The 13,352-nt window shown below is 47.1% G+C and overlaps 1 protein-coding gene across 8 annotated transcripts in view; it reads left to right on the plus strand.

Annotated features, from left to right (window-relative positions):
- MPRIP (myosin phosphatase Rho interacting protein) overlaps nt 1-13,352 on the plus strand; it is a 153,998-nt gene that overhangs the window by 131,999 nt on the left and 8,647 nt on the right. For 4 of the 8 annotated variants that reach the window (XM_081889032.1, XM_081889031.1, XM_081889030.1 and 1 more), the window contains exons 16-23: nt 2,422-6,234; nt 8,747-8,894; nt 9,036-9,153; nt 9,612-9,771; nt 10,960-11,079; nt 11,237-11,323; nt 12,084-12,246; nt 12,815-12,900. In XM_081889032.1, coding sequence (XP_081745158.1) covers nt 2,422-6,234; nt 8,747-8,894; nt 9,036-9,153; nt 9,612-9,771; nt 10,960-11,079; nt 11,237-11,323; nt 12,084-12,246; nt 12,815-12,900 — 4,695 coding nt within the window. The remainder of the gene's footprint in view (nt 1-2,421; nt 6,235-8,746; nt 8,895-9,035; nt 9,154-9,611; nt 9,772-10,959; nt 11,080-11,236; nt 11,324-12,083; nt 12,247-12,814; nt 12,901-13,352) is intronic. The other 4 variants (XM_081889036.1, XM_081889035.1, XM_081889034.1 and 1 more) reach the window with 1 other exon arrangement.

Raw genomic sequence — 13,352 nt, forward strand, 5'->3', positions numbered from 1 at the left:
TGTGCCATTGTCAGTTTGCATACATTTCAATTAACAAGAATTTAAAATTTCAAAGTATTAGTTGCTTGATTAAGTGAGGGTGCCTTTGGGTTTATTAAAATGTGTTTCGATTTAATGCCCACTCTTCAGAGTTGCAAGCCTAATATTTTTATTTTGTAAGTAGCTTTGATAAAGAGCAACACCATCCTGCAGAAGCATCCTTCCCTTTTCATAATGCATTCAACCTTCTGGAAGAGTTGGCCTTCTGTCCAAGACTACCCAAGTCTCCTGATGGAGAGAGATCATCTTTTGGAACAGAATCTCTTGCATACTGACAAAAGAGAGCAGATGCTGCCCATTCGCTAGGTTATCTGTTGTGCCTTCAACCTGATACCCTGCACCTATGGCTCCTTGCTATTTTGCCATTTGTGTAGGTGACAGAGGTGGTGTTGTGGGGTGGGGTGAACCTCCTTTCCCTGGAGGACACTGGCAGATGATGATCACTGTACAGATTGCCAGGCTCAGAATAATGGGACGAATTCCATCAGGTTGCACCAGATAACCTAAATGCTTCCTCTCCTTTTAACCGGGCCCAATAGGAGAACCTTTGCTTGTAGGACTGAGAAGCTAACGATGTGATCCTATGTCTCTCTACTCGGATGTAAGTCCAATTAAGTTCAGTGGGACTTGCTCCTGGGTCAGCGTGCATAAGATGGCGCTTTAAGAGACCTTGAAGAATTGGTGAAAGACCGATAAAGCAGGCATGCTGGTCACCCCAGCGGGGAAGCAAATGACCCTTGTGAAAAGCAGATGGTTGCAGCTTCTGGGGAGCGTTTTTGCCAGACTCCTCCCAAAACAGCAGAAAACAGCAGAGCCCGGGTGAGCTCCTAATCCTTTGCCTCCCTCCCATCCCCGGTTCATAGCGCTGATGTTGCAGAATGTTCCGCCCAACGAGACACTGCATATCTATCTTCAGGACTCGATCCGCGTGCATGTTGAACTGAGCCCCTCTTTGAGCTCTTGCAACGTAACCTTTCCCGTGTGTGTCCTGCCTTGAGCTCGATGGCAAGTGGAGCTTCTCCAGCCCATTCAGTGCTAACAGAAGTTGAGCATGACTGCTTTTCCTCTCTTTCCCCCCACCAAGACACCAGTTGTATCTTCTGCCTCCTGTGGGGCGAGGGTGGAGAGGGTCACTCTACTAATCTCTCTTGGGTGTGGATAATATTGCATGGGTTGTTTTTTTAGGGGTTTGGGTTTTGGTTTTTTGGTGTGGAAGCATGTAATCTGACTTATTGTACCTGAGTGTCACATCTATGGGCTGTCCCTGCCAGCGATTACAGTACAGCAAGACAGGCCAAATTATCAGGCTTAGCGCTGTGCTCCTCTTGCCTCTTTCTGTTTGTGTATTCTTCAAGCCACATGATTTCTGTCCGACTCTTGCATGATTCTCTGTGTGTTTATTCCCCCGCCCCCTTGCATGCAACATGGCTTTGGTTTTGAATCTCTCCGAGGGTTTCCTTGTTCTGACTTTTATGTTCTCATCATACTCCTCCTTTCCTCTCCGCTCGCCTTGATTTACAACAAAACACGGGTAGCAGACAGATCTAGAACTTCTGCATTTTAAACTTCATTCACATATTACACACACACATATATTTTCCACAAGCAGGAAAGCTTGCGGCAGGGATCAGTTCGCAGCTGCCATCTCTTCAGGTGAGAGGAGAGCAATTGTGTCTTCTCAGTGGCCTTCATTCCTCCAGGACTTTATTTACCTGAAGCTCTGCATCTTTTGCTAGGCGAAAACATTATGCTCTAACTGTACACCTGCACACACACACAATCCAGCAGTTAGACTCACAGGTCAACCCAGCCCAAAAAGTCAGGGTGGGTAACACAAAAGTGAAAATAAAATCCCAGCAAAACAAGATATTGATTTAAACCCATACTTTCCAAACTTAGCCTCAAGCTGCAAAAGATATTTCCTAGCAGGTAGGTTTCCCAATGCTTCAAAGAGTTGCTTGTTTTATCTTAGTATATTCAAATTGCCCGCCCCCCTCACAATTTTCACTCCTTTCCAAAGCTTTTTTCTACTTGTCCCAAGTCATCATTTCTCCTGTGGTGTTCTCTTCTCCATCATTTTGTTTTCTTTTGTTTTAATTTGTTTTGTTCCTCTTAGGCTCGTTTGCGTTCAAGCTGTTTCAATGTTTTATCATCCGTGTTGTCTGTTAAACTTGAAGAAGTGTTTCCTTGTTTCCCTGAGCAAAAGGGATTTTTTAAAAAAGAAAGCAGACAAAACTGAAACCATCCAAAATTGGAGCAGATGGGTAGTGATCAAACCTATGCAAGGAATTGTTCTGTGGCCCAGCTTGACCAGAGGTGTGACACTCAGAACTGGGAACCAAGAGTGCTACTAATCTCCTATTTAATCAATTTTTTTTAAAGACCGAGGTGGCCACCCCCCCATCGGGGGCCTGGCAGAGGCTCCATAAAGTCAATCGAGACCTCCAGAGTGAGCTCGAAGCCCAGTGTCAGCGGCAGGAACTGATCAACCAGCAGATCCAGTCACTTAAGCGTAGCTATGGGGAGGCCAAGGATGTGATCCGGCACCACGAGGCAGAGATCCAGAGCCTACAAGCGAGGCTCAGCAATGCCGCCGCAGAGCTCTCCATCAAAGAGCAGACTCTAGCAAAGCTGAAGAGCGACCTGAAGGCCGAGCGGAAGAAAGCTCAGGAGCAGATGGAAGAGTGGCAGCACAGCGAGGAGGCGCTGAGCTCGCAGCTGAAAGCCAGCGAGCAGAAGCTCAAGAACGCGGAGGCGCTCCTGCTGGAGAAGACCCAGGAGCTGCGAGATCTGGAGACACAGCAAGCTCTGCAGAGGGACTACCAGAAGGAGGTGCAGCGGCTCCAGGATCGGATCGCTGGCCTCAGCCAGCAGCTGAGTGCCAGCGAGCAGTCCCAGATGCTGATGGAGGAGAAGCTGCAGAGGAATTATGAGGCTTTGCTGGAGAGCTGCGAGAGGGAGAAGCAGGTCCTCATCCAGAGCTTGAAGGAAGCGGAGGACAAAGCCAGCGAGTACGAGAACCAGCTTCAGAACAACGAGCAGCAGATGGAGGTCCTGCAGAAAGAAAAGCTGTCCGTCAAATTTGAAAGCAGCGAAATTGTCCACCAGCTGGAAGAGCAGCTCGAAATGAAAGAAGCCAGCATCCAAAAGCTCGCCGAACACATCAAGAGCCTTGAGGAGGAAAGGGATCAGATCAAATGCCGGTTCCAAGAGCTGATGAACCAGGTTGCCGAGTCTGATAACGAGGTCGCCAAGCTGCAAGCCAAGCTGCAGCTGGAGGAGAGCAACTACCATGCCCTGGAGCACTCCTACGAGGTGGTGTCAGGGCAGTTCCAGAACTTGCAGGCGGTACTGAAGGAAAAGGAGGAGGAGCTAAGAGTGGTGAGGGAAGCCCACTCGAGAATTGTGGAAAATAAGGACCAGGAGCTTGCGGAACCTTTCTTAAAAATAGCTGCCGTAAGTAGCAATCCAGAAAACGTGGAAGATCAGCAGACGCAAGACGATGAGTTGAAAACATCAGCTGGTGAGAGCTTAGCGCCATGTGTTGCGACGGAAACAGGTGGCCACGTTGTGGAGCCAGCACAACATTCACAGCTTCAAAGAAGACTTCCAGTCTCAGAGTGCATGCTCACTGAGGATCAGGGCCCCAATATCAGTCACAAGCAGATCTGTGAGCACGCAGCAGTGAACCCAGAAGAGTGTAGGTCTACCTCTAAGTCTACAGACCTTCAAGAGAGAGAGATTTGCCAGAAGGACTCTGCAAAATCGGACACAGAAACCCCCGGAGCAAAAAGGCAAAGGATACGTTTCTCCAACATCCAGTGCCAAAAATATATTCACCCTGATGGATCCGAGAAGATGTGGACCAGCAGCACTTCATCAGACACCAGCCAAGACAGGTCGCTTTCGGAGGACAGCATGTCATCAGAACCAGCTCCGAGTTACCCAGGCACAGGCGATTCGGAGACTTACCTGTCTATCATCCATGCCCTGGAAACCAAACTTTTCATCACAGAAGAAAAGCTCAAAGATGTGACCATGAAACTCGAAAGCCAGCAGGGCCACAATCAAGACACCCTCATCACGCTTCACCACCAGTGGGCCAGCACAGAAGCACAGCTGAGGGAGCAGCTTCAGGAGAGCTTGGCTCAAGTCAGCAGGCTGGTCTCACAGCTGGAGGGCGAGAAGCAAGAAAAACACAAGCTGCTCGAAAATCACATCCATGAGCTGGGAAGGTTCCATGGGAGAAACAACCAAGCCCTGATGTGCTTAGAGCAATGCAGAGAACAGCTAAGAACTTTGTCCAGATGTGACACGGAGCAAGAGAGAGAGGTGCTTTTGGGTGTCCTGTCCAATACGGAAACTTCTTTATCAGATGCAGTCCTCGTGTTGCAACAGGCACTTTCTTCGCCTGGTCATCTGGCAGAAGAATTGTCTGCAGTCCAAGCATTGCATGCAGAAGGCAGCAGCTTGGGGGAGGAGGAGAAAGCTGCCCTCCAGCAGCAACAAGTAGGGTTTTCTGAACAAGACCAGCTGCGGATGCTTTCCAGGAGGGTAGCTTTTGAAGCCAGCTTGATCAACCAGATAGCAGAGTCTCTGACAGATGCAACCTCCAAGATTTCCTTAGCCCTGAGAGAGATTCATGGTACGGTGGATGCAGTCTTGCTGGAGCCTTCAAATATTTCACATATTGCAGTGGCCTTGGCTGACGTCTTATCTAAAAAGCTAGTGTTGGAAGATGAGTTTTGGAGCCAGGTGGAGGAGCTAAGGAAGAATTTGAGTGCCAAGGAAGAAGAGGGGAAGGGAAAGGGGGAGGCCCAGTGTTTAAACATTCCTCAGTGCCTCATTCATTCAGTGGCAGACAGCACGCTGATTAAAGCAGAGCTCAGTTTTGTTGCCCAGAAAATGAGAGAGTCCTTTCATCAGAGATTAAAGGCCATCGAAGAAGACCTCCACAACACCAGAACAGCCCTTCAGCAGCACAAGTGCATGCTAGAGGAAATCATTAAAGCATACCAGACTCCTGAATTTGACAGCGTTATGCATCAGATTTCCAAAGCCCTTGAAATCCAAGAGGGCACTTCAGCTTGGGATGCCAGCCTTCCTGGCTTCATGCCAGAAGCCCACACTTTGCAGGATCTTGGCAGTCAAGCTCTAGCTGCGGTTCAGGGCGATCTTGCTCAGCAGCTCAAAGACAGAGCAAATGTCCTAAAGGAAATATCTGCTGCTCTCCTGTCTCTGTCCCCTGATGATGCCCTGAAAGACTGCCGCAAGCTGCTAAGGATTTCTTCCAGTCCTCCCTATGATATGTGTCTGGGGGATCTTGAGCGCTACTCGTCTCTGCTTGTTCAAGATGCGATTATCCAGGCCCAGGTCTGTTACGGGGCTTACAGGGCAAGGCTGGAGTACGCCAAGGAGGCACGGCTGTACAAAGAGTCCCTGCACAATGTGGATGCTCTGTGTCAGGAACGCATCAGGGCAGTTGCCACCCTCCGGGAGGAATACGAAGAGCTGCTCCGAAAGCAACAGGGCAAGTATGCCGAGATGATTGCTGTGCTTGAAAGGGAGAATTCGGAGCTCAAGGCCAAAGTGGAGCAGCTTGATAATCAGCGGAAGCTCCTGGAAGAAGAAGAACATAAGCAGAGCAAGAAAATACTGGAGCTTCAGGACACGCATGAAGAGGAGATCCGGAACGTGGTTGAGCAGCTTCACAAGACCGAGGATGCTCTGAAATCAGAACAGACCGAAGGGCTGCAGCGACTAGATTCTCTTGCGCGGGATAAGCTGAACTTGGAGACTTTCCACCTTGAGCAGATCCAAACTCTAGAGGACAAGTTTCAAGTCAAGATGAAGGAACTGCAGGTCTTCCACAATGAAGAGCTGCTGGCCTTGCAGAAGCGCTATGAGCAAGAGCTGCAGTGCTTGCAAGCATCTCTGGAGCAGTACCAGAATCAGCACTCAGAGGCACTGCCTGCTGTGACATTGGGTGCAGGAGAAGCATGGGCTGCTGATAACCCCGACGGTGGGGTGCAGGGCTCAGAGAGCGAGCTGGACGCCATGCATGGCTTGAGAGAGCGCATTCAAGAGCTGGAAGCCCAAATGAACATCATGAGAGATGAGCTGGAGAACAAGCACCTGGAAGGCAATGCGTCCACTCTGAGGGAGAAATACCAGAAGGACTTTGAGAATCTTAAGGTTTTTTCTTCTTCACTGCACTTAATTTCAATAAGTCATGTGTGTAAATCTCTCCCCGCCCCCCACCCATGGCAATGCAACAATCACCTTTTTGTTTAAAGGCAAATAGAATTCTATAACTTGATGGCCAGAGGATAGATAGAGCTAAAAAGAGGGACGGAAACACTTCCTTCCCATGACAGTGAAAAAGGTAAAAAATAATAATAGTCTGTCACAGGATGGGATGCATTTCAAATGGAATGCTTACAGTCCACAAGGCTGCCCCCTAAGAACACTAAATCAAAACTTTGCATTGCAACATAGGAACAAATTGTCAATCTTGGAAGCCCAATATAATTTCCTTGAGGTGATGTAGCCAGAGCCCTAGGGATACATGTTATCTTCTGCAAACCTTCACAAGATCTTTTCACCTTTAGATCTCAGATTTCCTATAACTGTCCTTCAAAACACAAACCCCTCCTATCGAACTTCCACCCTTACAACCTAAAACCAATGAAACAGTAGTATCAAAGCACAGAAAAACAAAGAAAACAGGAACACAAGCACATACAATAGGGTCTGGCCGGGGAAAGCCTGTGCAAAAAGATAGGTCTTTACAAGTCTTCCTTTTAATCACATTTTATACCCCCCCCTTCCCTAAAAGAAGCTCAGAGTGTAAATGGGATTGCATCACCTTATCCTTGGAAGTACCCTGCAGGCTAGGCAAGGCTGAGAGAACGGAGACTTGCTTCAGCTGAAATTCACAGCTGAGCCATGATTCAAACTCGGGTCCCTCCAGTCTAAGGCCAACATTCTGCCCACGGACACCCTCCAGTATTAATTGCTGTAGCACATGGCCATATAAAGGGGCTAATGGGAGGTAGATGGTATGTCACATCATGAAATGATAGTAATGCGAGAAGCAGTCAATGGTTCTAGGAGAATACTCTGTTCCAGGCACGGCTGAAGCCTGCCTTCTTTTTGCTTTTGCCTTTCATAAACCTTTGTAGCATTCCCACAAGAACATTCTCCACCCTTCAGCAACAGAGCCTTTCCACAGCTCACAAGGTTTACCATACAGGCCGATTGCACTTTCTGGCATGCTTGCACTAACGTAACAGAGGGTGCTTTTAAATGTCCCTTGCAGAACGCTGATCTCCCCCTGGACTAACATTCTGCCATCCTAAAAAGTGTTGCCTTGGCTGACAGACCTGCAGCAACCACTTCTGCAGCCCACAGCTGGTTCAAGGGGCAATTCTGTGCTTGCCAAGGAACAGAGAGCAAAGTGGCATAAATATATCCCAGCCCACCAGCTAAGATTCTGGCCTCAGTGTAAAGAGCTAGGAACTGAAGCTGTACATACCTCCACAGATGTGTTTCAGGAGGCCATAGGCAACTTATATAACCACAGTTTTGCAACATGTTACTTACCATATTTATATAGGCTGGCCAGTAACCTATATCCTTGCAGCCAGCTGCAGAAGTACCGTTTTTAAGCATTCAATGCAGAAAAGACCCATCTTTCATTTTTAAAGAGCCCAGTTTTTGCCCTTTTGTAGTAGCCAATAAAAATTCTGAAGATATTTAATGATTTTATTTAAAGACTTAGGCTAGGATCCTAGAGGTACCTTAGGTATATTTTAAAAAGGAGAGTACAAACACACACACAGAGAGAGAGAGAGAGAGAGAGAGAGAGACAGACAGACAGACAGACAGACAGACAGACAGAGAAGCTTTCCTCCTTCATACACACTCCTTAAGACTCAGCAGACACCCTGTGTGTGTTCTACATGGGTACAAAAAATTGCATGAGAAGCAGCTGTTTCCTGGCAGCTATGAATTAGGGTGCATGCTTCACATTTTACACCAGAGAAAGAAGTTGTACAGTGCAGAAGTGGGACAGACAACAAACCACATTCAGTACCTCCCAAGGAGTAGGCTAGATTGGTGCAGGTGAATTTAGTATATCCAGACCACTCCAAATGATTTTGTGGTTAAAAGTGTGCATTTAAGCTTCGTACTTCCATCAAACAACTCTGTGCAGCAATACAATGACGCTGGGTTGTGTTGTCTCGTCCTAGTCTTATCTAAATGTCATCCCAAGTTAAGTCTAGATCAGGAACAAGGAACCTGCATTCCTCCAGATGTTGTTGAGTGGTTGATGGGAACAGGCATTCGGCAACACCTGGAGATCTACAGGTTCCCCATCCCAAGTACCAGTGACAACGGCTACTTCCTAAGGCTTTTTGGAAGTCCCCATTTAAGTAGGTTTTGAACTAACCCTCTTCCTAGTCAGTCAGATTTCACGTAGCTTTTCTATCAGGTTAAGATTGAAGAGGCATGTTAGAGCTCCAGTCTAGACCTTCCATGCATGCTTGTCCATCAGCTCCATGGCTTTCTCCTCTCTTTCTTTGTTTGCTTGCCTGCCTGCCCATACAACCTAACACAATCCTAACATTCAACCTAACACAATCCCTGTAGGTTCTGAGGCCAAGAAACACAAATTCAGTTCCTCCGCCCCATCTTTTCCCAGGCAACTTGCGAACGAGGGTTTGCAGCTATGGAAGAGACCCATCAGAAGAAGATAGAGGACTTGCAGAGGCAGCACCAGCGAGAACTGGAGAAGCTAAGGGAGGAGAAAGACCGCTTACTAGCTGAGGAGACAGCAGCCACCATCTCAGGTAAGAGGAAAGAGAAGACCATAAGCGGTCATCAGTAGCAACATCAGAAGGTGGCTTTGTTCCTGAGCTGAGATCAGAAGACGGGAATGTTTCTGAGAGGAAGACAGCTTATCTGCAGCCCTTGCCTCTTTTCCTACACAGCCATAGAAGCCATGAAGAACGCCCACCGGGAAGAGCTGGAGCGGGAGCTGGAGAAGACTCACCGCTCGCAGATCAGCAGCATCAACTCAGACATTGAAGCGCTCCAGAGGCAATACTTGTAGGTGCTCCTCTGTATTTTCTAGATTTGTTGAGGTAGGAAATGTGGAGCAGCTCTTGGCACCTGGGTGGCATTGGGTGGAACAATTTGTCATTCTACACCACCCACACTAAACCGCCCTGCTGGATCAGGCCAGAGACCCATCTAGTTCAGTATCATGTTCCCACACTGGCTGACCCTAATGGGGATCCCATCTATAGGCAACACAAATGTTTAGTCTAGTCAGTGCAATCAAACCGCATGCCTAAGTTTGCATTCCTGGGAAAGCAACACTGAACATGTGGGATGCACTTGAATGCCCATCTTGTCTGTCCACAGCCAGAAGGTTGTGCAATGCCTCTTTCTCCTCCTCCATGCATCCTAGTCTCTGATAGTTGATTTGATCCGTTTTGGGGATTGCAGTTGGCCTTGCGATCTTTATTTTTTGTTTTTACCCCCACCCCCCTATGCCTAATCAGGGAGGAGCTGCAGTCTGTCCAGCGTGAACTTGAAGTTCTCTCCGAGCAGTATTCTCAGAAGTGTTTGGAAAACGCTCACTTGGCCCAGGCCCTGGAAGCAGAGAGGCAGGCCCTCCGTCAGTGCCAGCGGGAGAACCAGGAGCTCAATGCACACAACCAGGTAAAGCAACACCTGTCCAGCCTCATTCAGCTGCCTAAGAGAAAATTGTCATTTTGGGGCTTTTTCAGAATGGCTTTCAGCCAAGATTTGACTAACAGGGCAGGGGAGTCAGTTGGTCAAGAGTGCTGATAAGCAGTTTCAGCAGGACCAGAATCATAGCGATTCTGCAGGGCAGGATTAAGACCTTTAAAGGCCCTAAGCACAGAAGAGATTGTGGTGGAGCCCCCATATATGTTTTTAAAAATAAAAACAGTACTAAAATGTAAAATATATATTTTAAAAAACCATAGATTTATTGCAACACCTGGCAGATTTGATTTCTGCTCATTTTTTCAATCTAAGTTGGTAGGAAGCCCCCTGGTTTAGGTAAGGAAAATGAATTAAAAAGATGGCAACCCAGATGGTGTTGCTGACTTAACCAGGCTTGTAAACTGCCTTTTGCTTGGCGGTCTCTGAAACATGGGATCTTCTTTTTACAAAATCCACCACAGCTCCAATTGTCTTGAAATACCAGGGCAGAGGTATCTCCTCAGTGGCATTTTGTTTTCTGGGAAAATATGCAAGATGAAAACTGCTGTGTTAAAGATGACATTGTGCAAATATGCAAGCTCCATAGTTTTAGACGATGGTTGCATTTACAGTTTTTGAAATCCTGTGGTTTGGTTTTAAATCCTTTTGTGTGCTTATTTTTGTCACCAGGCCTTGTGACACAGCTTCTTTAATGAAGTGTTGATAAAATGTATGCTTTCTAAAATCTTTTTTCTTTGTCACAATCACTTCAAAAGAATCAGGCTTTCACCACTAGGAATAGATTTTTTTAAAAGTCATTATTTCAGGCTATTGGTATATTATGACCAGTATAGATATACGTGGGTTACTAAAAATGTTTTAAAACTCTGTGAACTTAAGAAATGTCCATCTTTAGAGGGGGGAAACAAATGTGCTGGTTGGGCCACGTTTGCGGAAGTACTGAGCTCAATCCCTTCATCTGATCTGCAGAAGTACAGATAACAGCAAGGAAGGCCCAAAGAACCACAAATGCTGTTTTGTGCTGTTTCGTGAAAACTGAAGCCATTTATATCCTTGAGGTCGCCATCCAAAAGCAAAATAGGCATGTTCAGTTGCCTAGGACTGGGGAGAGCTTTATTCATAACTGCTGCTCATAGCCATCTTGTGGTCTTCTTACAGGAGCTGAACAACCGCCTGGCTTCAGAGATCACACGGTTACGGACCCTGGTGACTGGGGAGGGTGGGATCGAGATGGCTGGCTCACCTCTCACCCAAGGCAAGGATGCCTACGAGTTGGAGGTGAGTGTGCCCTGCCTTGATTCCAGATGTTGGAGTTCCAGAGGCATATGAAATGGACTTTCCTTCTTGCTCAATGGCTTAACTCCCCCCCCCTTTCATTTGTGCATAGTTGCCTAACCTAAAAAGCATCTGCCTGGGTTTCTCTCCCCCTTTGCAGGTCTTGCTGCGAGTCAAGGAATCAGAAATACAGTACTTGAAGCAGGAGATCAGCTCCTTGAAGGATGAACTGCAAACAGCATTGAGGGTAATAGTTCTGGATCATACCTTTGTATCATACAATCAGACAGCAAGTGCCTTTAAATGCGTATGAATTCAGCTGACTCGTGTATATACATACCGCTTGTAATTATGATAATAGGTAGTTCGCAACATTAAACAATTCAGTAAAATTCAACAAAAATGTATTTCTGTAGTACCCACAAAGCAGTGAAACCAGTATTGAAACATGCCTGAGCAGATAAAGAAAAAGTCTTTAGTTCCGTCATGAAACTCAGAGCAGCGTACATTTGGTTTTCAGACCATCTCCCAACCAGACCTGCAGAACCTCAGGAAGATAGCTGCATTTTGAGCCTTCAGTCTGTATAGCTGCTAATTGTTTCCAATGTAGAAGAGTCTGTATCAGTGGCAAATGCAAGCTGTAAATTGGTTCCCCAATGGGAGTGTGTGATCTCCCTCCCCTTGAAATACGTACTGCCTTACTTTGAGTGGATGGTTGTCAAGAGTAGTTCACAGATTTGAAAGATGCCATATACAACTATTTGGTCAAAACCAAATTGTTCTGCTTTTTAAGAATGGAGCCTGTCTCGATGGGTTGCAGTGTTCTTTTTTTAACCAAAGCCCAAACCAGGAAAGATAAGAGAGTACATATGGCACTGATTGCTACAATATATGTTGTTGGGTTGAAATCTGTCTAGCCCTTTGGCAATATTTGCTGCTGCCGATCTCCAAGGCCGAAGGGGACTGAAAGCATTTCCTCGGCTGAAACGCTGTTGTCTTTCCTAAAGGACAAGAAATATGCCAGTGATAAGTATAAAGACATTTACACGGAGCTCAGCATTGTGAAGGCCAAGGCGGACTGCGACATTAGCAGGTTGAAAGAGCAGCTCAAGGCGGCCACCGAAGCCCTTGGCGAGAAGTCTCCAGAGAACACCACTGTGTCTGGATACGGTTAGTCTTGTTAGCTGGTTTGTCTTTTTCATAGGTGCTGCTGAGGATTCCGGATGAAAGCAAAGCCAAGTTTCTGGCTTTCACTTTGGGTATACTTACGTGGGCCATACCAGTTTAGTGAGCCAGCTCTGTAACTGGTGGCAAATGGGAGGTCCCTTTGGAGACTGTGTTCTGGGGTAGGGGTGGTCCTTGAATGAGGTTAAGAGAAGCCATTGCCTCTGGCAGCAGATCCACACCCTCCCTCCTTGTGCTCGCAGTTACACTGCTGCCAGCCCCACTGTGGTTTTGCCCGCACCATCAACACAGGACCGTTGATCTCACCAGTCGCGGTGAAGGGGCTGGCGGCAGCGTGGGCACAATGACTGGGCCAGGGAGAGGGGGGGCAGAGCTTCAAGGGGGTGTTGGAGCATTTTGCCTACAGTGGCAAAATGTCTCGGCCCAGTGTTGTTCCTTGTGCCCATCTGACAACCATTTGTTTTCCTTTTTTCCACGGCGACGGAGGAAATGTTGCGCTTGTAGTGCTTTCAACAGCAAGGTAAACTGGCTCTATTTTTCCTCCTTCACTTAGACATTATGAAATCCAAAAGCAACCCTGATTTCTTGAAGAAAGACAGGACCAGCGTTGGCCGGCAACTGAGAAATATCAGGTCAAAGGTGAGTTTATGGTGACTTCATCCAACTTTCCAAACGAGGTTATGCTATGTTGGATGTCTGGGTTATTAGCATTTGCAGCTTGGTTTTTTTCAGTCAGAACTCACTGGAACTCAGTTCTGGCACCTCTCAGGCAGGTGCCATTGCTGTTCTAAGAGAACAAGAGAGGTGTTCATGGTGAGTTCTGGCACCTTTTTTCTAGAAAAATAGCACTGAGCAGCTTTCTAGATTCTATTCTACCCGTTGGTGGTTTCAGTTTTCCCATTTTTCAGTGCAGGGCATGAGAGCTTTACTAGGGCAGTCCAAGACGTGGCCCTCAACAACATTTGATGCTCCACACAAACCCTCGCACCTCCTTTCCCAAGCTAGGTAAGCAAGGCCCTGGGCTTTGGGAAGAAGACATGAAGGCTCAGACAGGATCCAAGAGTCCTCCTGCCTGCTTCCCAAAACCTAGT

This window comes from Podarcis melisellensis (genome assembly GCF_964234715.1).
Source record: "Podarcis melisellensis genome assembly, chromosome: 14".
NCBI lineage: Eukaryota > Metazoa > Chordata > Lepidosauria > Squamata > Lacertidae > Podarcis > Podarcis melisellensis.